The sequence below is a fragment of the Aricia agestis genome, chromosome 6 (assembly GCF_905147365.1).
Source record: "Aricia agestis chromosome 6, ilAriAges1.1, whole genome shotgun sequence".
Taxonomy (NCBI): Eukaryota; Metazoa; Arthropoda; class Insecta; order Lepidoptera; family Lycaenidae; genus Aricia; species Aricia agestis.
Window position 1 is genome coordinate 10,072,698 of NC_056411.1, and position 25,749 is coordinate 10,098,446.

A 25,749-nucleotide genomic window follows, 5' to 3' on the forward strand; every position below is an offset into this window, starting at 1 on the left:
TACCATCGCATATTGGTGTAGTAGGTAATGAAAAAGCTGATTCCCTCGTTAAGCCTCAACTTATTTATATTTGTACAGATACACTTTGGAGACTGTAGGGGATGTATAATTATTTAATTTAATACTTACTTATATTTAGTGGTACATAAATATTAATAATGTCTTGTACAGCCAATGATATTCTATGTTACTAACGTATATTTTAGAAACTCATTGTGTACTTAGTTGTTCTAACTTATAATAATTATTGACGTTGACATATTTTGACAATTTAAATAAGTTTGCACAGTCTATGGTTTGCACCATTTACTTGTGGATTTCATATACTCGGATCTGAAAAGAAATCGAAATTTCTTTAATGTTTTACGAACAATTTACGAAAGACATATTACAGAACTTAACTTAAACTTAAGGAAAATTCTACGAAAGACTAGGCGGTATGGTCGAAAGACTAAGCCTGCACCTTGGGCGCAAAAAAAAATAAAAATAAATTGATAAAACCATAAACCTGTATAAATTAAGTCTATGGATGTGCTATGGATAAAACCATGATAAGACATCAACAAACCGACAAAATACTTTGTAATTTGAATAATAAGTTTTGTTAGGACAAAACAACAAATAATTATTAGATTTGATCACTTTTTTGCGAAACTTTTAAGTCCGTTATATCTTCATTCATAAATCATAAGTGTCTTGTGAATGTAACATAACTTCATAAATCCATTGTTTCTTCTTGCTTTTATAAAAAATGCGCTATGCACAACTAGTTGTGGGTCCGGCGGGAAGTGGAAAAGTGAGAATACGATATTATAGCTGCAAAGTTTTAAATTTTATATGCCTTTGAAAATAAATGTATAATCAACATAACCTTTTAGTCTACATATTGTTCAACAATATTAAAACATGCTGCTGCCACGAAGAGAATCGTCGAAGTAGTAAATTTAGATCCAGCGGCTGAACACTTTGATTATGAACCTTTGGTAGACATAAGGGAGTTAATACACCTTGACGATGCCATGGAGGATGAAGAACTGCAATTCGGGCCTAATGGGGGTCTTGTTTTTTGTATAGAGTATGTATGACTAAGTAATTTACTAATTAACTTTCTACATAATTAAAACATCGAAAAATACTTACTTTATTTTTATACGGTAGAGTAATTATTGTTCTAACACATTCTGTTACCAGTTGCAACTGAAATAAATATCAATACTAATGCAATTTTTCAGTTTTACAGTTTTTAAACCTTCCTGAACTGATACAATTACATATTTTAATATGCCCAATCAGTTAAAAAAGTTTTAGTAAAACATTCAGATTGCAGTCCATATAACATTTCTTTCCTTACCAATTCTGTATATATTTTAGAACCCTTCTGGAGAACTTAGATTGGTTGGAAGAGCAGCTTGGTGATGTAGATGATGACTACATCCTGTTCGACTGTCCAGGCCAGATAGAACTATATACACATTTACCTGTGATGAGAAAGCTCGTAGACACCCTGGAGAAGTGGAACTTCAGAATATGTGTTGTGTTCATGATTGACTCGCAATTCATGGTTGATGGTGCAAAGTTTTTGTCAGGTATGATAAAATAACTAATGAAAACATAAAGTATTATAATGAATAAGGCATCAAGATCAGGTTTTCCCGAAACCCGAAAACCCGGGAAACCCCGGGTTTTGGGGATCATGAAAAAACCCGGGTTTCAAAAATGGAACCCGGGTTTTTCGAGCTTTTCGGGTTTTTCGAGCTTTTTCGTTTTTTTGATAATTATTAAAGGCCAGACCTGATTTAATGGTATTTATAACAAACTAACATACAAATTATTTATTTTTATAACATATTGTATAGGTTTAATTATTTGTATTGGTCATAATTAAAGAAAATATAATATTTTTAAGGAAAAGTTTCGTATTAGGAGCATTAAAGACTAATTGTCATAAAAATATTTATTAATAATAATTAATAATACATATTTTAAAAAACCTACCAAAACCATTCAATGTAAAACGCCAAGTCTCTTTAAACAATCTATCCTTTGCAAAAAGTTTTCAAATTTCATAGAAGCCAAGTCTTGTTAAACTTATTTTATAGTTTTCAATCAACATTCAGTGATTGACTACAGTTTTGTTTATTATGTGATAAAAGACTTACAAAAAAAAGCGTGGACAGCTTCAAAGGGTTCTAACTTCTAAGTCTGCTGAAAGTACCGTATACTTTTGATGATGGGCAAGTCAGCCACTAGGTGACAAAACGTTGAAACTTGTATGGACTGTTGGTGATAAAATACACCCATCAACAAAGTCTTCGGGATATTTGTATTCTTGGAATATCTAAAAACCTGTCAGGAATTTTTGAAGACAGTGTATGGAACAATGATAGCTTATTTTTTAATATTTAATAAAACATATTATTAAAACACTTTTCCGAATTTTATCCTTTATAAAGCAATCACAGGTATCTACAGTCACAAAAACTCAATGATATGTCAACAAATCTTTATTTCGTTTCATAAACTGAAAATTTTATTCGAATGAGATATTTTTATTGCTGATTGTCAAATTAATAGTAATTATTTATACTAATCGATGTTTGGCTGCATACAGTATTTTTACAAAAAAATATTGTGTCCTGCCGTTGTATGAGACCGTATCTTTGCAATTTAAAGTCATTATTTTCAGTCGTCTAACTTACTAAAAACACATAAAGGTTTTTGTTTGTTTTTTGTAATTATTTGTTATATTCACAACATAACAAAAAGCGACAATATTAAGACAATGCAATAAGTAAAAAGGTTCAAGGAGAGCAACCAGCCCCTAGAAACCGACAAAACCATGCCGAGGAGTTTCCATCAAGTATATTTTGAATCCATATTTTTGTATTGCGGTCTGACAAATGCGGCAGATTGCTTTTTATTGGTTGAGAGACTGATATTGGTTACACATAATAGGACGAATGGTGGCTTTCTTTAGCCGGCCGTGGATGTCATACTTACTGCGGAATTATTAAAACACGTGATTTTAGTGAATCAAGATGAAATATAACAAGCAGTTTTTATCAGCACCAGCGCCAGAGGCAATTTCTTGTGTGTAACAGCATGCCACCATGGTTAATCTTCCAAATTCATTAAAAGCAACATTCCGCATTTGCCATAATATTATGGTCTGGTCTGATCAATTATATGGTAATCTGACATGAATTTTGTCTATTGTGACTAGAACTAATGACTACAAAAAGCTTTGAGGTGTAGTGTAATGTAAGATTTTCCAGTTTGTTGGATAACAGAAAAGTTACCTTAAATTGCAAAGAATATTCGGCTTCATACTGTAGCAAGGCAGACAAAAGGCAATTTCAAGTAAAAACTAGATACAAAAATTTAATTACAGGTATATCATCAATTAGGGCTAAATAATTATTAATAACGTGATAATTATAAATTAAAATGTAAAAGATTAAATAAAGATTTATTGGCATACGTTTTATATTTAAGGTTATTCTTCCATTTACTGTCTTCAAAAATTATTGATAGATTTTTTATATATTTCATAAAATACAAATACATTTAATAATATAATTATGTAATTTGGAGGTGAAGCTTGTTGTAATACTTAATCTTAGCCCGAAAATCTTAATCCCTAGCTTTGATAAGATCCAATATATATAATAGGAGAGGTAAATAGTCGCTTTTTTAATAATAAAAGTATGTGACCGCATACTATGGTATTTAAATAGTATTTTACTGGAAAGGTGTTGGCAATCGCTGAAAATCATATTTAAAGTATTTTCGCTTCGTTAATCTTTGAATTTTAAGAAAACCCGAAAAACCCGGGTACCCGGGTTTTCGTTTAAAAAAACCCGAAAACCCGGGTTTTGAAAATTGGGTCCGGGTTTCGATGCCCTAATAATGAAATACTATGGAAGCTCCTCTAATCTTTGTATAAATTAACATTAAAATATATTTAAAATAATGTTAAAAAAATTGTTTCGAATGTTTTCTGTGTATAGGGGCTCTGACTTCTATAGTTCAGTCTCGAAAACTAGTAAAACTTTATATTTCTAGTGCTCTTATGACATGATTTCTGCTATAGGTACAATGGCTGCTCTCAGTGTGATGGTGAATTTGGAATTGCCTCATGTAAACATATTAACCAAAATGGATCTACTAAGTAAAACAGCACGGAAACAGCTGGACAAGTAAGAGAAACTTTTAACATTTTTTAATTATTTTAGATTAGAAACTTCTTATGTTCTCTCTACAGAAAATACCACTTGAGTTGCATAAGAATTGGATTTGGATAGCTAAGGGAAAATAACTACAAATAATAAAAGCTAAGGAAGAGTAACTGTGTCAAAAATTGTTCCGCGAGTCTACAAAATGAGATCCGAATACATGCATACTTTTTGCATGTATTCGGGTCTCAATTTTGTGTATTTATAGAAGTGACATTTTTTTTTTATGAAATAAGGGGGCAAACGAGCAAACGGGTCACCTGATCGAAAGCAACTTCCGTCGCCCATGGACACTCGCAGCATCAGAAGAGCTGCAGGTGCGTTGCCGGCCTTTTAAGAGGGAATAGGGTAATAGGGGAGAATAGGGTTGGGAAGGGAATAGGGGAGGGTAGGGAAGGGAATAGGGTAGGGGATTGGGCCTCCGGTAAACTCACTCACTCGACGAAATACAGCGCTAGCGCTGTTTCACGCCGGTTTTCTGTGAGAACGTGGTATTTCTCCGGTCGAGCCGGCCCATTCGTGCCGAAGCATGGCTCTCCCAAGTATAAAATTTATTGTCAACGGCTTTATTTCGTTTATTTGAGCGTTAGTGTTTCATAGCTGCTGTGGTAATATTTTAGTGTGTGAAAAGGAACCAAATTCAAACCAGTTGTAGTATGGAAGTTACGTTTCCCTAGTTTTTATTATTCATAAGAAAAGCTATTTCTTAATTTTGTAATACAATATCAGTTATATGCCACATATATTATCCACAAATAAAACATTCTGTTTCAGCTATTTAGATCCAGATCCACATATTTTATTAGCAGACATGAGAAATGCTAAGTCAAAATGGCATGAAAAGTATGCTAAACTAACAGAAGCCATTGGAGAAGTTATTGAAAACTTTAGTTTAGTTAGATTCTATCCTCTCAATATAAAAGATGAAGAAAGCATAGAGAATATTCTACTCACAATAGACAACATCATACAGTATGGCGAAGACGCTGATGTGAAAATCAGAGATTTTGATGAACCTGATCCTGATGAGGATGAATAAATACCATATTTTTAATCATTGTTGTTTATTATAGTAACTTAATTTTGTTTTAAATAACAAATCAGGAAACTGCAAAAAGTCACAATGCCAAGGTACTTAGACAAATCATTCGCTAATATTGGCAGTGTATGAGATTGATATAAGGTGTGGGTGTCACAATAACCATGTCATTAGCGAAGCTGTATGACAAGTTGAATTAAATTTTTATTTCATGAATTTGATGTCCAAATTACCAAATGCCTTGTCTGTTTATTATAGTGCGTCAAGAAATTAAAAAGTGGCAACATCCTCCCTTTTAAATCAATCTTAGAAAATAGGGATGACACTACGTTGCCACTTTTTAATTTCTTTACTTTCTTGACGCACTATACCTTGACAATAACTTACAAATCAGAATATCTAGGATTCTAAGTAGTTTATAATAAAATAAAAACTCTTACAGGCACACTTAGCATGGCCACAAGAGAAAGGGTTTCTTTCTCCGAAAAAGTAGACAAAATCTTGTATTTTGTCCCTCAAATATGTCAGTAGAAATACTTATTTCGTATTTCTTCTGTAACTAACCCTGCAATACAATATGAATAATTAGAATACCGTACTTGATCAAATTATCTGTTTTAGGGCCAACCCACACATGCCACAACCACACCACATGGTCGGGCGTATATTTCGTATTGTAATTTGTAAATGAAAAATATTGTTCACACGTACCGCATTTTGCAGTCGTTGTCGACTGGCGACAACGTAACCACATCGACATTTTGTCGGTACCACATCGCAACTACAAAAAGCTGCAACGACGCTGTTCACGCGTAACCACTGCTTGACGCCATTTTGTCGTTGCGACGTGTTGTGGTTGTGGTACGTGTGGTTTAGATAATGACTAAAATATGTTGTCTCCATCTCAAACCTTGACATAGGCTAGAACAGCTATCCCCAACTCGCGGCCCGCCGGGTCATTATCTAAGGCCCGCGTGATGTTAAATCATTTTGGAATTCACGTCGTGAATTTTTTTCCACTTTTAAATCGATAATTTTGAAGAACGTTATTTTTAACCCTAAAAATGTTTTGTTGCGGCCCGCAACACTAAGTTGTTTGTGGCCCGTGTGAAAAGAAGGTTGGGGACCACTGAGCTAGACTATAGATTTTGCAGTGAGATTTACATACCATACAGAGTACTGTTTGACTTACATCAGTTATATAATATTGTTACATAGATTTCTTAGCGAGTTTTACTACCTCTACAATTATTCGCAAGTAAATATTCTGTCAATAAAATAATAACCATTTTAGCTCCATCATTAAAAGAACTTAACTAACTGAAATGACAAAAAATATATACATAGAACGAATAGACTGAAACACAATTTTTCAAACCAAAGTCGACTGACATAAAAGACTCACCTGCACATACTCTTAAATAAAAGACGTGCGAGCGCCAAGTATAAAAATTTTAATTAAAAAAAATAGGATAGGACCATTTGGAATGGAGCGAAACATGACGCTAGTAACGATGTCGAAACAATTGATATCTGTCACGTAACGCATTACGCAACTGCCAAAGGTTGTATCATAATACCATTTAAATATAGGTAAACCCAGATTGTACTATTTTGTCCAATATTAAATCAGCTTCATTTCTTGCGTTAATCCGTTTCCCAGCAAATAGTAAAATAGTATTCTCATAAACATTTATGTACTGTATAATGTTACTTTGCAGCCCGTCGAAATACATTTTCGGAGTTAGGAATTAAAAAGGGCTGCATTAATTTTGCTTTTTAAATAGTAGAAGGTCCGGGACAAGTGATAAATGATAAATCAGCACAAGTGCGAACAATAAAACCTATCAGTCTAATTGTGATCGGTGATGCTGAACACGTAGCGTCGGCAGCCGAACTGGAGTAGCGCGCCGTGCGGCACCAACGCCGAGCCCTCCCACGCGCGCGTCGCGGGCGCCCGCCCCGCGCCGCATTCGCACACGCCGTTCGCCGCACCCGTCAGCAGCGGGCCCGATATGCTGTTACAATGTTTTTTTATTGCAATTACATAAATTAGGGTCAATTCAGACGGCAACGCGATGTATTATAGATACATGACATGGATTTGACAGATTTGCAAGACGTCTTACGCAAACGCAATTGAAATCTGTCAATTCAGTACTTTAGAAATGCATCTGCGCGTCGCGTTGCGGTCTGAATTGACCATAACGGCTAGTTGTGACTTTAAGAACGGCGGCAAGTGACTTTAAGACTGCTTCGTAATAACGCTGCGTCGACGCAACGCCCGTGTGGACAGGCTCTTAGACCCAGTTTCATCAAGCAATGTTAAATAAATAATGGCTTGTTAAATCAGTTAATGGCCTGTTAGAGCTATCGAGCGTTCCACCATGCCCTAATGTCATGTTAAATCACCTAACACGGTGTTAAATTTAATTCCTGCTATGGAGGTCCGTTAAATATTTAACAGGCTGTTATATGAGTCAAAATAACAACTTTCAAAGACAATAATATGCAATATCAATAAAAGAATCTGTTTTGACTTTTGAGTCTTTCCGCCATGTTTCCGCTACGTCCTTATTATTAATTATTTTCATAGTTATGAATAATTATTTATTTTCACTTTGCCAAAAATTCAGCCTTCGGATTTTCCTTGACATTGCAAATATACTAACTTGTATCAAAATTACGAAACCGAAATATGTAAATAGAAGTTTGTATTATGATTCATGTTTTCAGCTTATAATTATTAAACTGGTAAATTAAGAAGAACTATTATAGCGTAACAAATGTATGCGATCAGTGATATTTTAATTTGGTCGCATTATCTACTATTATACTACTATGGAAGAAAGTGACACATTGCAGCAAACATGTCGTATTAATCTTGTACATTGCAATTTCGTTGCGTTATAACAAGAATGAACGAATTGATAGTTGTTCACTCGTTGTTCACTTAACATTGCATTTACTAATCCGCTGTTAAATTTTTACTGTGGGACATAAGTATTTTAACAGTCTGTTTAATTTTCCAAGGTCCGTTAAGTAATGCCTTGTTAGGATTTAACAAACAGAGGTTGGTGAAATTGGGTCTTAGCGTGTTTTTCGCCGCCGCGGCGGCGCCATGTGTAAGGGAAAATAGAAACAAGGATGAGTAATGGAGCGGCACCGTGTAAAGCCTTACGTAGCATATAATATTATATAGTATGCTATGAAGGGTATAAAATGCTAACCGCTTAGGCGGCGGTGTGCGTCCCAGTATGAGCGGCTGGTCTGGTGCAGGCTCGTCGCGGAGCTCGCATGCGTACAGCACGCCATTCACCGCCGTGCCCCACTCCGAGTAGTTGATCAGCTCGAAGTGGCCCGTCACCTGTGAGATTAAAAATGTTGTGTTCACAGTGCTAGGTCTATACTGGCATAATACTACTATTTTGTCACTTTTTATTGTTAACTTTATTTATGCTTATTGTTAACCAGACTAGAACAGGCATTATGAAACAATGTGTTGTGACCTGTATCTCAAATCATGTAAGAAGTATAAAAACCATAGTAAATAAAATAAAACCTGCGTCAGGATGATAATATTTAATGTGTACTAACGTCTGTCGAAATAGAGACAAAAACATCACCACTCGATGGTCATGTTTAGAAAAATTAATGGTATTCTCTTCTATGGACTGCAAATAGTATTGTCTCACCTCGTCGCAGAATATGACGGCGTGCGTGCGCGAGACGCGGCGGCAGGCGGGGTCGAGCGGCACGCCGCTGCCGCCCGCCGAGCCCACACGCAGCGACGACAGCCGCATGGCGTGCGCGCGGCCCAGCTGCGGCGCACCGTCGGCGCTACGATGTGATACCACGATATTTATTTATTTAATTTTGGAAAACTTACCACATTGCAAAAATAACACATATGCTAAGTACTCACATACGGTTTTGCTCGATAGTTTTACTCCAAATCGAGCAATAACCACCGTGTGGAGCGCAAAACTGACAGCTGGACGGCTCGCTTAAGGCCGGCTCGATGGAATTAAATATGTCATTTCCTTCGATTCGGAGTAAAACTATCGAGCAAAAATGTATGTGAGTACTTAGCATAACAGTAAAATATTTGAGTATAACACGATTATACAGTATAATATGTATGTGTGTGATGTAATAAATAAATTTCAACTTATTAAATACGAAATTCCATTTACTAATAAAAAAGACGTAACAAATAATCGTATATCAAGCGACTTCTTCAATACGTTTTTCATCTACAAACTGAATCAAACGACTCACCCGTCAGCCAGGAGCTCAGTGAGGACGGCTCGCACGAGGCGCAGTGCTAGATCCGCGGCGGGGTGTGGCGGGGGCGGCTGCGGCGCGGGGGGCGCACCCCACACGAGCGCCGCGATTCGCTCGCGATCCGCAGGCGCTAGTAGCTGTGACGGCAACGGCGCAGCACGTAACCCGAGCCGAGCGAGCTGCGAACGCTGCACGTGATGCAACGCGCGCGCAGCTGCGCCCGCGCATCCAGTGTCGTCGCTCGCCCAAGCACCGCTCGCTTGCTCGCCGGCGGCCACCTGAAATTATTCTTGAATGTAGTTTCGTGGGAAAATTATCAGTAAGAGTTTATCTCACGAATTACTGGAGCAATTTTTATGTTATTTGGCACAGATGTAGATGTAGTGGTCTACATCTACATACTAATCCGCTGTTAAATTTACATCTGTAAAAATATCTTATGTCCCTTCACACTTGAAGGGACATAAGATATTTTTTGCGGGAAAATGTACGACGCGGGCGAAGACGCGCGGGGCATCTAGAATTGTCTATGTGGTAAATACTACGAATAATAAAAACTAAGGAAGTGTAACTCCGTCAAAAAAAGTGCACCAAAAGGCTACAAAATGTGACCCGAATACATATGCATATTTATGCATGTGTTCGGTACACATTTTTCGTGTATATATACTCGAGTGACATTCAACCAGGTTGACATGACAATTTTGTCAAACTCATTTTACAATTTGTTTACATAGGTTTGTTTACTTACTTTTTACGTAGTTTTTACCATATTTTTGTTGTTAAAATGCCTAAATGCCTTGTGAAATGGTGTAGAAGTCATACAGGTACGACTTTTAATACAGGAATAACCTTTCACCTGTAAGTGAATTGTTTAAAATTATGCTCAAATTTCTTGTATTTTTGTCGACCCAAAAAAGATGGTTTATTTAAGTTGGATGCTAGGGTATTTGCATAAAATTAAGCTGGTCTCTTTGTGTTTGTCTTATTAAATTTACATGTTATTCTAAAAGTCCAATAATCAAAAAATAATATGATTACAAAATTTTTACAAAGTCGCCATGGACAGTGTTATGCAAGATGTAACAATTTAATCATAAACGAAATTTTAGGGTCTGGCTGACATTATATACTAAATGCGTTATAAGATTATATGGGTATTCTCATATTTCTTGCTACGGATTTTTTTACAACAAAACAAAAAAAACATAATGTAATATTTTTTTTATGAAATAAGGGGGCAAACGAGCAAACGGGTCACCTGATGGAATAATTAGGGTAGGGGATTGGGCCTCCGGTAAACTCACTCACTCGGCGAAACACAGCGCAAGCGCTGTTTCACGCCGGTTTTCTATGATAACGTAGTATTTCTCCGTTCGACGTAGTATCTTAAATCGAAAAATTACGTTCAATCGACAAAAACAAATAACTATTTCCTTGTATATTGTAAATGAACAAAAATAAAAAACTGCTAACTGTTATTAAAATATTATATTAATTGTGAGTTATAAACTGTACAAAATTTACGTAAGTTTTTAATTTCAATTCTGTAATAATTTAGCACATAGATTTTTGTAATCTGAAAACGTCTTCTCTAGGTGCTCGGACAGTTTTAGATTCGCTCGAGTCGTACAAGGTTTGTTCATAATTATTACATGTATATTATAATTATTAATTACTAGATGTCCCGCGCGGCTTCGCCCGCGTAAATTAGGAATTTTTCAGAAACCGTACATTTTCCCATAAAAAATATTTCCCCCGTTTTTCCCACATTTTCCTGAGTTTCTTCGGTCGTATTAGTCTTAGCGTGATAGTATAATATAGCCTATAGTCTTACTCGATAAATGATCTATCTAACACTGAGATAAGTTTTTAAATCGGACCTGTAGTTCCTGAGATTGACGCGTTCAAGCAAACATACTCTTCAGGTTTATAATATTAGGTAGGTATAGATTTTTTTTAATTATCGCTTGACAAACTCGAGTCTCGATCTAAAAGACTATGAAATTGTATAATATGGTAGTGATGATGATGATGATGAATGTAATTTGCATAGTAGCATATGCTTTCTGTTCTTAAAACAACGCCGAAACTCCCAAACTTGTATCTATAAAGAATCAGGAGTTCTGTCAGCACCTTCCGAACCACGGTATACCAGGAGGTATATCTGGGTGCAAAATCTTACTTATTGGTAGCATATGCTTAGAATACTTCTCACGAAACCGAAGTCACCACATGTTTCCCTATAAGTTTTGAGGAGATCCCTCGATTACTTATGGATCCTTCATCAGATCACCACTTTTGTGAGTATAATACCAAATTGGGATGATACCCTATATACCAAAAGAAAAATTTTGAAAATCGGTTAACAAACGGCGAAGTAATCGTTGAATATAAGAAAACGAACATAACACCTCCCCCATTTTGAAAGTCGGTTAAAATTGTAGCCTATGTGTTATTCTGATGTATAAGCTATATTATTGTCAAGTTTCATTAAAATCCGTTCAGTAGTTTTTGCGTGAAAGAGTAACAAACATCCATACATCCACACATCCATACATCCACACATCCATACATCCATACATCCAAACTAACTTTCGCCTTTATAATATTAGTAGGATCGACGTCTTAAGTATCAGAGGAAAATGTTTGATTTTAAAATAATAATTATGTGCTCGTTTCTTCGTGATAGTAGATGTGCTTGGTGTATACTGCATAATACTATCCGCTTTTGACAATTATTTGTTTCATAACTATGCCAATGACAATAACCGCGCAGGCTGTCGTCCGGCGCGCAATATTATGATACGTTACCTGGGATACGACCTTGGCGAAAATCTGAATTGTCATATTTTAGCAGCGACCACATAACCCAATAGACGCCTAATGTTTTGATTTCTCTTAACAAATTATTGTATCAATGTGCTGAGGTAAGCGACGCGGGGGGAGAGGTAAGAAATGCATTACGATTGGCCAATTCAAATTCACGGCATGTCATAAATCAGAACTAGTGATGGGAAGTACGAGAAGCGCTTGTCAAAAGAAATAAAAAAAACAGTAGGTACATATTTATTTTAAAGTATAGAATGAAGAAAAGACTTTTAATAATGGGCATTGTCCAAAAAAATCACATGTACTTTTTATATATTTTTTCGTTAAAATAGGGTATTTTAAGAATATAAATTAAATAATTTTGAAATTCATTGGCTAGTTTTTTTTCAATAAATTTTTAAAGTTTCGCTCTGACGTCATCACCGGCGGCCAATTGACCTCTGTAGTGTCTTAAATTTCCTTTCAATCTTATTTATAATGGCTGGTTCGTCAAATGCAAGTTTTCATTATGTAAAAGCTGATACGAGAAGCTTACCAAAAGTTCGAAATGTAATGTTGGTCGAATTTATTGCTTATTTAACGCCATTGAAGGTCAAACTAAGGTTAAACATATTTGTTCAAAAATATAGGTAACTAATGGGTATTTTTTTCTTTTATATACAGAAAAACGATCACTGACATTATTCCTCGAAATGTTTTTGTAATGAGCAAAATTAAAAAAAAATGGACAATCCCCAATAAAAATATACAAAAACGTCTTCGGATTATATTAAAAAAGTACCTATACTTACCTAAGTATATTTAAAAACTAGCGACCCGCCCCGGCTTCGCACGGGTATAAAATATATTACAGCCTATGTCACTAAAAAATGATTCAAATCGATTCAGTAGTTTTGATAAATAATTTATATAATTCATTACTACCCGTGGCCCGCATTGGTCGGTACCTACTGCCGCAAAAGCTACGTCCCCAAATTTTTAAATCTGTAATATCTTCGAAAATATTCATTTAAAATTTAAATCATAATATGCTTTATACGCTTTCATACGTGGGAGAGCCATACATCGGCACGAATGGGCCGGCTCGACCGGAGAAATACCACGTTTTCACAGAAAACGGGCGTGAAGCAGCGCTTGCGCTGTGTTTCGCCGAGTGAGTGAGTATAGCGGAGGCCCAATCCCCTACCCTATTCCCTTCCCTACCCTCCCCTACTCCCTTCCCTTCCCTTCCCTACCCTCCCCTATTACCCTATTCCCTCTTACAAGGCCGGCAATGCACCTGCAGCTCTTCTGATGCTGCGAGTGTCCATGGGCGACGGAAGTTGCTTTCCATCAGGTGACCCGTTTGCTCGTTTGCACCTTATTTCATAAAAAAAAAATGCTGTAAAGGGCCATAATCAATAATGTATTAAAAGTATTTAACTGAATAAGGATAATTGCCGTATTGGTTAAAATCGCTTCGAAAATTAGCCATTATATTTTGAAGTTAAAAGTAAATGACAAAAAAATGTTATTGTGGGATATCCATATACGTATGTATACAGGGTGTAACAAAAATGAGTGATACACCTTTAGGGTGTGTACGTGTTCCTTGTAGAGAGTTCACTGTGAAAGTAGCAGCGCTGAAAGACCAAATTTTTTTTCACTTTTGTATGGGGAAACTCGTGACGCTCGGGCCCTTGCCCATACAAAAGTGAAAAAAAAATTTCGTCTTTCAGCGCTACTACTTTCACAGTGAACTCTCTACAAGGAACACGTACACACCCTAAAGTATTATCACTTATTTTTGTTATACACTGTATATTACTATCGCGTTTTCTGTAGTAATTCTCTCTAGTAATTTACATTATTTACATGAAGAATAGACCACGTGAAAGGACATAGGTTTCTTTTTTGCGGAAAAACCTAGCGCCCACTTCGAAATTGGGCGTACATCGCAATATTTTAATTTCGCCATAACTTCTAAACCAAACGTCCAATTTTAATAATTCAAAGACCAAATATATTCTACACAAACTGTACTTAGTGATGAAATAATTTATTTTGATAAGGATTATTAGCATGAGTAAAATAAATCCGTTTAAATGTAGTCCAATAAAAATCAAGATTTTTCAATAAAAAAATGGCCTCACTTGACATAGATAGGTATAGTGTGTCGCGGACATTTTTGTAGATATTTATAAGATCTACATTTACTTAGAACATTGTATAGTTATATCTTTATAGTTTAGGCAGCGTACGCAAAATAAGTAAATTTTCTGGTTGTTTCCGAAAAACTGAAATATCTTACGGAACCCTATATTTTCCAAAATAAAAAGTAGCCTATGTTACTCGTAAATAATGCAGCTTTCGAATGGTGAAAGAATTTTTAAAATCGGTCCAGTAGTTTTTGAGCCTATTCATTACAATTAAACAAACAAACAAACAAAGTATACCTCTTTATAATATTAGTATAGATAGTATAGATATACTTTTTTTTTACAAATTATATATATACTTTTTTTAAACTGTTAAAGGGCAAAAATTCTGTAATATTATATGATTTTTGCGAAACTTTTATCGTTTACGCAGCTCAATAGGAAAAATCACCCGATTTTGAAACATTCTTCATTGGTGCTCCGCTCCTATTGGTCTTAGCGTGATAATATAATATAGGCTACATAGGATATATAATAAAGCCTTCCTTGATTAATACTGAGAAAAAATTTAAATCGGTCCAGTAGTTTCTGAGATCAGCGCCTTCAAACAACAAACAAACACTTCAGCTTTATATTTATTATTAGTATAGATTATTCAACTTGCTAATTCCGCCACATGATTTCTAAGTCACAATAAAATTGATGGAAATTTATTTCTAAAAATAGTTGTTCGCCAATAAAACTGCTTGAAGTTTTAGTGACTAAAAATCTTTACTTGGTTACTTTCTTTACGCTTTCAAGATAAGATTTCATGATTACTTCGCAACGCCGACAAAAAACTACGCTTTGTGATCGGTAGATAGTAGTAGTACCAGTAGATGGATGGTATATCCATATTTCTCTTACTAAAATAATAAAATTGGCAAAAACAGTGTAGGTACTGCAGAGCTCAGTAATCGTCGACAATTTTTATTGCTATTTTTTTTTTATGAGATAAGGGGGCAAACGAGCAAACTGGTCACCTGATGGAAAGCTACTTCCGTCGCCCATGGACACTCGCAGCATCAGAAGAGCTGCAGGTGCGTTGCCGGCCTTTTAAGAGGGAATAGGGATGGGTAGGGATGGGAAGGGAATGGAAGGGAATAAGGGATTGGGCCTCCGGTAAACTCACTCACTCGGCGAAACACAGCGCAAGCGCTGTTTCACGGCGGTTTTCTGTGAGAACGTGGTATTTCTCCGGTCGAGCCGGCCCATTTGTGCCGAAGCATGGCTCTCCCACGTATAGCTATACGCTATAAATCATAATCATTAAGAGCCCATATGACCCTAACTTGACTACATACTTTAACCTAGATCTCAAAATCTGTAAGATCTAGAAAACTGATTTTTTGACACAAGTAACTTCAGTTCATAAAGATTAAATGCTCAAGACGAAAACACGATTACTTAAAAAATGCTCGATAGTTTCTTTTTTACAAAAAACCTTGTTTTAGACACATTTTTCCTTAGATCTTCGAAGTTTGCTGTCTTTTCTTTAATATTTTTTAATATCAAAAAAGGTATTGATAAAACCTAAATTTGCTCAAAACACTTTTTTCATAATCATTATAGTTCGTCTTTTATTCAAGTAAAACTAACTCGGCGATGATTCCGCGCCGTCCTTTTTCACCTGGCATATGAAAGACGGGCGTGAGTGTGAAGAGAGAAGGACGATGTTTGATTTTTAGAGTCAGGTGAGCTCTTAATCAGTTGTTTAACAACAGTTCTACTCAAAATGACTTGAGCATAATATCACGCTTTGTTTCGATTTTCGATTAAAAAAAATATACCTCTGAAAGATAGTTGGTATCACATCACTAGTGACGCGTGACGATAACGGAAGAAAGGATAATCATTACTAATTTGTATTTGATAGAAAGGGATATGACTTATGTCAAATGCTTTCGTCATGGATTCAGATCAGTGTAATTTGAGCTCTGAATAAATTGATTCTTGACAGTAAAAAAAATATTTTGTATGAAACGCACGAGATGTACATGGGTCACGGATGTGGTCGATACTAAGACAGATTTCACTATCATTATCTAAAGTAAGACCTATAAGTCTTACATATTGTCTGAAAGTATTCGCCTTGCATTAGTCGTCTAGAGGCTATGTGGTCGCTGTATTTTAGTGTTCGAAAAGGAGCCAAATTTAAAACGGTTGAAGTATGGGAGTTACGTTTCCTTAGTTTTTATTATTCGTAGGGTAAATACAATTTGCTGTTAGTGTGTGAATATTTAATTTTCATTAAGATACCTCCAATGTATAAAATATAATTTATCTATCCTAATAATTACGTATTTTATAAACTTACTTGTTGCAAGCGCTGCCAAGCGAGCAGTTTGACGAGCCGCTCGTCGAGCTTGTCGAGCTGCGCCTCTACGGCCGCCAACAACTCCGTGACGTCCTCCCCCTCTCGCAGACTGAGCCGCTCCGCCCGCTCCGTGCGTACCGCCGTGCGTGCGCGCCGCACCGCGCGCCGCTTGCGTAACACGCGCGCACACTCTTCGGGGTCGGATTGCGAGTCCGATTGGCTGTCAGTCTGAAATATAATATATTATGCGTTTTTATGTTTTTATTTCCGAAATTGTTAGAAATGTTTATTTATAAAATATATATTTTACTACATCACTGTCCTAAGGCATTAAATATAACAATATCAATGAATTAAGAATTATGTTTTAATATACCAAATTTAATTAGATCTGTGCACTATTTATCAAAAAAATACATACTTTGATGTCTTCATCGGCTATCGCTTTAAAGTCTTCATCGACAATCGCTTTCAGGTCTTCGTCAACGTCCTCATCTGTGGCACCCTTAAGCTGCGGCTGATGCATAAAAATACAATAAATATTGAATTATTTGTCTGATCGCCGAATTTAGTTAACTTTAAGATCGCTTGGCAAAAACTGTGAGGAATAAAAAGAAGGCTATTGGTAGATCTAGATAAGACGGGTCCTCATTGGTAGATCGCGATCCAATGACATGGTATTATGCTAGTTATTGTTGGTATGGTTGGATATGGTTAACACGCGCTTTGCATCCTCCTATTTCACAGAGCGATCTTAAAGTAGTGTGCAGCCTACCCTACGGACATACCTTGATCTGCTGATGCGGACAGTCTCCTGTGCCCTCATACTGGGGACAGGAGAGGTTCATACAGATCTTGTGTTTGGTCTCTGTATCATCATCCGACTCATATTCACCGCTCGCTTTGAGGTTCTTTATCACTGAAATTATATTTTATATTCAAAAATTGCGTTAACGTGCATAGTTACATTGTATCGACATGAATATAGTAATCTGAATAAATACAAATTATGCCTCCACGTTTGTACGTTTACGATAACGTTCGTTCAGTGCCACAGTTGGCGAATTTGTACGTATTTGCGTATTTGACATGTCTGGCGCCGGCTTTAGGGTCAATTCAGACCGCAACGCGACGCGTAGATGCATTTCTAAATTTGTATTGAATTGACTGACTTGTAAGACGTCTCACGCACGAAATCAGTCAATTCAATACAAATTTAGACATGCATCTACGCGTCGCGTTGCGGTCTGAATTGACCCTAAGTGCAGACTATACAGTATACACACCTTTAGCGCATCTGACGTGTTCCCTGCGCGAGGGCAGCAGCGGCGGCGGGCGGCGGTAGTGGGCGCGCACCATCGCCGGCACGATCACGCGACCGCGCGCGCCGCACGGCACTTTGATACTGCACAACACAATGTTACTTGTTACTTCATATTTTGCTCTTAAGGATCAATTCAGACCGCAACGCATTTCTAAATTTGTATGGATTTGACAGACTTCAATTGCGCGAGACGTCATGCAACTTGCAAGACTGTCAATTCAATACTTTAGACATGCATCTACGCGTTGCGTTGCGGCCTGAAATGACCCTAAGAGCCACGGCAGTCCACACGGCGTGTTGCGTCGACGCAGCGCTACCGTTTGACGCATAGCCAGCCACCGTTATTACGAAGCAGTCTTAACGTCAACACCCCCTCCCGCTTCGTCTCGGGGGCTGCTGTCGCTGAATTTCGGCGTCATCTATAAAATTATAATTACCGGAAGGCCGGGCGTGCTCTCCTCGCGCGACGTATGAAGTCCACTTTGATGGCGTGCTGGTCGACTGGGCCACTGAACTTGTCCCACAACGCGACCCGCTCCGTCGCCGATATAGAGTTCACGAGTTTCCAGTCCTGGAATTAAAATTTTTGATAGGAAAAAAATTAAATAAATTTAATTAGAACAAAAACAGGAGATACCTAATGAGAATTTACAATATTTACAACACATTACTGAAACTCTGCTTAAAAATGAGAAAAATGGCCGCGCGCAGATAGTAATCACTTTACTAATAAGAATAGTTACGCAGTGGATACTCTATACAATGTTTTGTCATTGTTTATTCACAGACTAAGACAAATCATTGTATAATTTAATTAATTATGAAATTAAATATTTTAATAGAAACGGGGTAAGTTAAAAAAAAAAACAAGCTTACAATGTATTGTTCCACATGGTTGGGACACATCCAGCGTCCGGTCGGCAGTGAAGTGAGCGGCGGGTCGAGACAATCCTAAAAAAACAACAATACCTAATATACTCCTAATATACTCAATGAGGTATACAACAACTACTTCTACAATTAATATGACAAACTTCCTACAAATTATATGTATTATAATATTGTTTGTATATATATATATATATATATATATATATATATATATATATATATATATATATATATATATATATGTGTTTGTGTCGCAGGGAAAAGAAGATATCAGGGATATCCCGAAATCCCTAGGGATATCACGAAATCGTGGTAGATACCTTAATATTCTTGTTTCTTACGTAAGAAGAGAAAAGACGTAAGAAACAAGAATATTCGGTATCTACCGCGATTTCGTGATATCCCTAGGGATTTCGGGATATCCCTGATATCTTCTTTTCCCTGCGACATATATAAACATTTTTTTTTTAATATTTCGTCCCCCTAACATTATCAGGGCTATTTATTTTCTATTTGTCTAATCATACAATTTGTCTAATAAGCCTTTGATGTTACAATTATGTTCAATACTTATTATATTTTGTACAAAATTTATGATATCCAATATAAATATACGATGTAATTAACACTAGATTTAAATACCAATTCCAATAAAAATACAATAAATGATTCCACTAAAATAAACAATTATAATAAAATACAATTAAAATGTCAAATAATAAAACAACGGCACAAATATAAAACCAAAAGTATAGAGACTATCCTAATATCACAGCTTAAATTTGAACCTAATTATTGTTATCACACAAAATACTACCGTTACGCTTATTTACTACACCCACGATTGTCCTGCAAAAAGCCAGGAAGATATCCCGCTTTTTACCCCCCAGGATGGATGGCAGATTCTCACCCGTTATCAATCTCAATCGCGGAAGCCATTCGTTCCATCTCCCTGTCCCCCAATGCCGGGTATGACACTCCCTTCTTGATCTCATAAAGTCTCGATGCTTCGAGTATTCTGAGATCAAGAGGGAGTATTCCAGCCAACAGCAGCGCGGAGTTCAGAGAGACGGTCCGATATGCTTTGCAGATCTTCAAGGCAAAACTTCGTTGGACGGAGTTGAGCCTCTTTTGGACCCCCATCTTTTCCACGGTGGGTGCCCACGCTGCTGGTGCATACAAAATAGTCGGTTCTATGACCGCTGTATATATTGACTACTTGGGGGTTAAGACCCCAACCTACTCTGGCTGCTCTGGCTAGCATTTTGTATCGAACAATTGCTTTTTGGTATACGTTCTTGACATGGTTGTTAAAAGTTAGGCCGTTGTCTATTGTCAATCCTAGTATTTTTATTGATTCATAATACTGGATATCAACACCCCCCATTGCGAGTCTCGGTCTATCATATTTAAGTCTCCTGGTGGAGATCAGAGCACAAGTTTTTTGTGGAGCGAAGGTTAACTTATTGTCTTTTTCCCATTTTCTAATTTTTTCAAGTACTGCGTTCGCTTTACGCTCTATTTCTAACGCAGTATCGCCATCTATCACCATCACAATGTCGTCGGCAAAGGCTTGGTTAAAATATTCATTTCCTCTAACATCCATAGCAGGGGGTCCAACAAGAGGTTCCACAGGATGGGTCCACTGATGGACCCCTGCACGCACCCCTTGTCCGGTATCCCTGCTCACTTCCACACCAGCATATCTCACATTTACACTCCTTCCACTCAAGTAGCTACTGATCACCCGCCTCAGGTTCCCCGGACACCCAACTTCAGCCAACCGAACCTTTATGACCGGCCACCAAGCACTATCGAAGGCCCCCTCTATGTCCAGTGATACCACAACAGAAATTTTCTTCTCCTCCCTCTTCTTTCTGATGTGGTTCACCAACCTATCTTCGGTGCTCCTTTGGGGCATGAAGCCATACTGGTTGGGGCTAATTTTGGGCAACAGGTAGAACCTAAGTCGAGAGACCAGCATCTTCTCAAAGATTTTGCCGAGAACAGGAAGAAGGCCGATCGGTCGATAGGCTTTTGGTACCCGATATGATTCCTTGCCCGGCTTTCTCAGCACCACCACTGTCGCCTGCTTCCACTTTTCGGGAAAGTAGCCGACAGTGAGGCACCTATTCAACAGGGCAAGGAACCATTCCGGGTTACAATCTACAGCGTGCTGGCAGATGTCGGACGTGAGACCATCCGCCCCGGGGGCCTTTTTGGGGTTGAAGGACCTTATGGCTCTCTTCTACTCCTCGATGATGAAAGGAGGGTCGTCCGGGCCCGTCGGCGGTTCGGAGTACAAGAGACTCTGCACGCCGGCGCGTCCGTCGATGTTCCTCACTTTCATCACTTTCCAGGTCCGCGGGGTAGAAGGTCTCCGCCAACAAATCTGCGGAGCTTCGGGCGTCGAGAGTCTCACCGCCCCTTGTTAGGGGCAGATCTTCCTCCCTCCCTCCAACTCTGTTCAGCACCCTGTAGATGCCCTCCCAGACCCCCTCCCTATCCTGTTTTCGGCAAAACTCCTTCCAGCTCGCTACTTGAGCCTCTTTCACTGCCTTTTCATACTTCTCTTTCGCTTCCAGGTAAAGTCCAACCACGCGGTTTCTGCGATCAGGCGCTGCTTTCCGGATCCTGCGTTTCCTCGTAGCGACTTCCTTCTTCATCTGCGCGAGCTCATCATTCCACCACGACAAGGTGAATTTTTGTGTGTGTTTTTTGGTCGGCATAGTGTCTCTGCATGTCTGTGTTATGACTTCCGTGTATCTGTCTATTGCTTCATCTATTTGTTGTGTACTGTGTATTGAGTCCATCGCTTGTAGAGTCAATTGTCTGACATCAGCTGGGTCAGTTTCTCACGAAACTGTGTCCAGTTTGCCTTCTGTGTGTTAAATATGCGTGTGGTACGTATTATGTTCGTGCCTGTGGATTTATGTTGATAAAATGAATAAGAATATATACAATTTAGATCTATCAATTATTTGCCTAGATACTAGACATAACCAGTTAAGTGGTCTTGGGCACTTGTTGGAAGTGAGCCAGATAACACAGTAAAGTTTGTATACCTGATGGAAAAGTAGTGGGCAGTAGTCACACTGCAGCAGCGGCGCCATTTTGCAGGTGGCGCGACACACATAGCATGACTTGGCAGGCAGCGGGACACAACCCCATGTATCTGTGCTCACAGTGGCTGGCCCACTGGCTTCACCTGTTAATAGATACATTTCGCTACTTATGTATCAAAACAAGTCTGAGCAAAATATAGTATATTTAATTTGATTGACTTTAAGTAGCTACCTTGGATTATTTTAACATTATATTTTAATAGACATTGTTTCAAATTATAGTACTAAAACTGTTTTCAAGTCAATGTAATAAAATTAATCGACACAACTTTCAGTGACTTCTAAGCACTACATGATGCAAATTATCACCTTTTTCTGTTCCTGGAAAAATGCAAGGTATCTTCATTTCCTCCGGCAGATCGAATTGTTTTGGATTCATGACCTTAGCAGCATTGACAAGAACCTCCATTGGGGTGAGGGGTTTTGGTGGTTCTAAATCTTTTTTAACCTCTGTCTCTGTTTTTTCCTTATCATCTTTGAGTTTTCTTTTCGAAGATGTACCAGTACTGCTGGCACGACCTGACCTAAAAAATTAATATTGCTCAAAATTTACAACACCTCTTAAGGTGAACGCACACTTAGCCGAACCGAATGAAACGAACGAATCCAATTTCCTAGAAGGCCTTACTGGGGTCCTGCCAGATTCGCCCGATTCGACGCGGGCAAATGTGCGAGGTTTCATTGGATTTCATTTAAAGAATTCTAAAATTCGTTTCTTTCGGCTCGTTCCATTCTTTCGGCTCCGATAAGTGTGTGTTCACCTTTAATATCAGAAAACTTTTGACAGTAAGATAAAATAATACTAATATACTAATAACTTTTAAATGTATCATTGTAACTCTGTACATAAAGAATAAATAAAATAAAGAATAAATAGAAATAAGCCAATTATTTCTAAAGACTAAAAACATGTTGCTTTACTATTTTTAGCTTATAATATTTTCATTAAAAAAGAAAATCATATAAAATTAACTATACACATACATTCACTTTCAACTCACCTCAACTTTTTCTCAGATGTGTCTGACTTAGCATCTGCGGGTGACTGAGCTCTACTAGATCTAGTGCTTGCTTGCTTCTCATCACTGGCAGTGCACTCTCGGCACAGCCACAAGCCAACAGGTATGTCATTTTCATCAAGCGGTGGATCACTGTTGATTTTTTATTATGAGCACTTATTTTTTTATATAACAAATATCACAAACTTAAAAAGGGTAAAATATACTGTGTGTTACTTGTTGTAACCTGTATTGATTCATAAATTATTTGTTTTACCACCAATTGAATATAACAAGAATGTTATTTTATTGCTCTTTTAAACGGAACGTTATAAATTATTGTAGCACCTTGTACTATTATCTATTCTGTGGTAGCACCTACATCCTAATCATAAGTAGTAGACGGTTGTAGAAAAGTCGTTGTTAGTACACACAACAATAATAACTTAACCAATTCAGTGCGGATGACACGGGAGCCGTGTCATACATGATTGTAACGTGTGGCGTATGACACGTGAGCCGTGTCATTTAAAAAACGCTTGTATCTATTACACTTTAGAAGGTTCTACTCTGAACAAAATCATCTTAATTTTCCACGTAGAACAAGCCTATAGGCTTCGCCTCTGAATATTCTGTGAATTGAAAAAAAAGTAGGGGCCGTCAACCTTTTTTAAAAGGCGGCGCGGCTGCCGTGTAATCCGCAATGAATGCATCATTGCGGATTACACGGCAGCCGCGTCTAATGGGTTTTTAATGTGTGGCGTATGACAATAATTGACACGTGAGCCGTGTCATTTAGAAAGCGATTGTATCCCCCTCAAATTACACTTTAGAAGGTTCTACTCCGAACAAAACAATCTTAATTTTCCACGTAAAACAAGCCTAACTTAACTAGTAAACTAATAAGTTTCGTTCCTGAATATTCTGTGAAATAAACCCCAGGACGCCCTCCGAAGTCCAGGCCCCACCGGAACACACTCTGTTCATACATTTTGTTGTGGACCCCGCATACTATCAGAATTCTGACGTGTCAAAATGTATTTTTCTTATCAGAAATTCGGATAATGTGCGGCCGGGCTTTTTAGTAGTAAACTATTAAGAAAATAAAGAAGTAATATTGGGAGCCCATATTATTTTATTTTAGATACTATTTTAGACTACTTTAGATATTTTATTTATTTATTTTACACTATTTTAGATATTATATATTAAATTATTTTAGACTTTTAAGTTCTCAAAATTTTTTTTAAACAATAATGTAGAAAAATACTTGCGTTGACATCAAAGTGTTACTAACCCACTAAAGATTTTTGTTTTAATCTAAGTTGTTTCTTTCAAAAATATTTCTAACTAGCAATTTCCGCAAACTTCCTTATCCATAGGAATAAAATGTTTCCCTGCGGTTATAAGTGGTATTGTACCTATAAGCTTTATTACTGGAACCCAATTATTGTGCTTATAAAATTTATCGAAAATCGATATAATATTATATCGAGTTTTTATGTATGGAATTGGCTAGTTTATATATTTTTTTATTTCCTCATGGTTCCCATCATCAGACGACATGGTACCAATTGGGAACCGGATCAATCGGAACAAATACCCCATACAACAAAAAGAAAAATTTTGAAAATCGGTTCACAAACTGCAGAGTTTCTAACTTTGAAACCTACAAAAGGTTTGCAACATCTGAATAAAAAAATCACTTACCTGCCATTTTCAGGTTAAAACTTAGTAAAACTACTCGAAATCAACCCAAAACAACGTAGCCTTCCGTTAACATCAATGGTTTGGGTTAAATTAAATAAATAAAGTTAATAAACACGTAAAAACCAAGAAAAACAATAACCTTTTTGGCGGGTGACATGGTAGCCGTGTCATCTACTTCTATGGCGTATGACACGGCTCACGTGTCACGAGAAAATTGTATGCCGACACGACTGAAAGTCTTCAAAAAGGAGCGCCGCATTGAATCGGTTCACCTTTAGGAACTGTTCCAACAATAAGCCAACCTGAGTTAATATTTTGTTATCAAACTTTAACTGTTAACTTTTATACTCACTAACAACCAAGATGAAAGCTAGCTGGACAGCGGTCGCAGCATATAAGATCTCCGCCTTCCCCACACGCATCACAGGAGTCATGATTATGCCCTTTACCAGGTCTTTTGTAATATGGATGCTGTTGCTTCTTAGGTTTCTGTACATTAATATCCTCGTCTGGAGGCTTTATGAGTGCCTTTATAAGCTAAAATATATTTTAAAAAAAACATGAAAATAATTCGCATAAGATTTGCACAAACCACTAAAGTTAATTTTTTCATACCGGCATAAGACCTCCCGAACTATCCAAATCATAGCTGACGTTAGACATGATTCTCAATCGATAAAATATAATTTCAATTAATAAAATAGTTAGACATTTAAATACTTCTCTTATTTCAATCAAATAACATTTCTTAAAGCTTCATACGACAACACTTTACTCCACCATTCCACCATTTTACTCTGGGAAATTTCGTACT

At 37.1% G+C, this 25,749-nt stretch overlaps 2 protein-coding genes across 2 annotated transcripts; one reads left to right on the forward strand and one right to left on the reverse strand.

Moving 5' to 3' along the window:
* Positions 1–550: 550 nt before the first annotated feature.
* On the forward strand, positions 551–5,290 carry LOC121727884 (GPN-loop GTPase 3). The gene is made up of 5 exons (XM_042115930.1): positions 551–796; positions 879–1,075; positions 1,372–1,586; positions 4,094–4,199; positions 5,010–5,290. Exons 1-5 carry the CDS (start codon positions 752–754, stop codon positions 5,272–5,274), a joined length of 828 nt encoding a protein of 275 aa, XP_041971864.1. The 5' UTR covers positions 551–751; the 3' UTR covers positions 5,275–5,290.
* An 809-nt stretch (positions 5,291–6,099) lies between these two features.
* LOC121727883 (PHD finger protein 12) lies at positions 6,100–25,704 on the reverse strand. Its single transcript, XM_042115929.1, has 15 exons — positions 25,551–25,704; positions 25,288–25,472; positions 23,229–23,378; positions 22,537–22,751; positions 22,168–22,310; positions 19,088–19,162; positions 18,649–18,782; positions 18,174–18,292; positions 17,676–17,806; positions 17,309–17,404; positions 16,888–17,115; positions 9,556–9,839; positions 8,970–9,114; positions 8,505–8,641; positions 6,100–7,292 (listed from the first exon to the last, which is right to left on the reverse strand). Exons 1-15 carry the CDS (start codon positions 25,596–25,598, stop codon positions 7,127–7,129), a joined length of 2,256 nt encoding a protein of 751 aa, XP_041971863.1. The 5' UTR covers positions 25,599–25,704; the 3' UTR covers positions 6,100–7,126.
* Positions 25,705–25,749: the final 45 nt, after the last annotated feature.

Coding starts and splice junctions, on each gene's coding strand:
- LOC121727884 (XM_042115930.1), top strand. CDS start 752: ATGCGCTATGCACAACTAGTTGTGGGTCCGGCGGGAAGTGGAAAA. Junction 797..878: donor GTCCGGCGGGAAGTGGAAAA/GTGAGAATACGA, acceptor ATAACCTTTTAG/TCTACATATTGTTCAACAAT. Junction 4,200..5,009: donor GCACGGAAACAGCTGGACAA/GTAAGAGAAACT, acceptor ATTCTGTTTCAG/CTATTTAGATCCAGATCCAC.
- LOC121727883 (XM_042115929.1), bottom strand. CDS start 25,598: ATGTCTAACGTCAGCTATGATTTGGATAGTTCGGGAGGTCTTATGCCG. Junction 17,405..17,675: donor GTCCGCATCAGCAGATCAAG/GTATGTCCGTAG, acceptor TTTATGCATCAG/CCGCAGCTTAAGGGTGCCAC. Junction 17,116..17,308: donor TAGCCGATGAAGACATCAAA/GTATGTATTTTT, acceptor ATTATATTTCAG/ACTGACAGCCAATCGGACTC.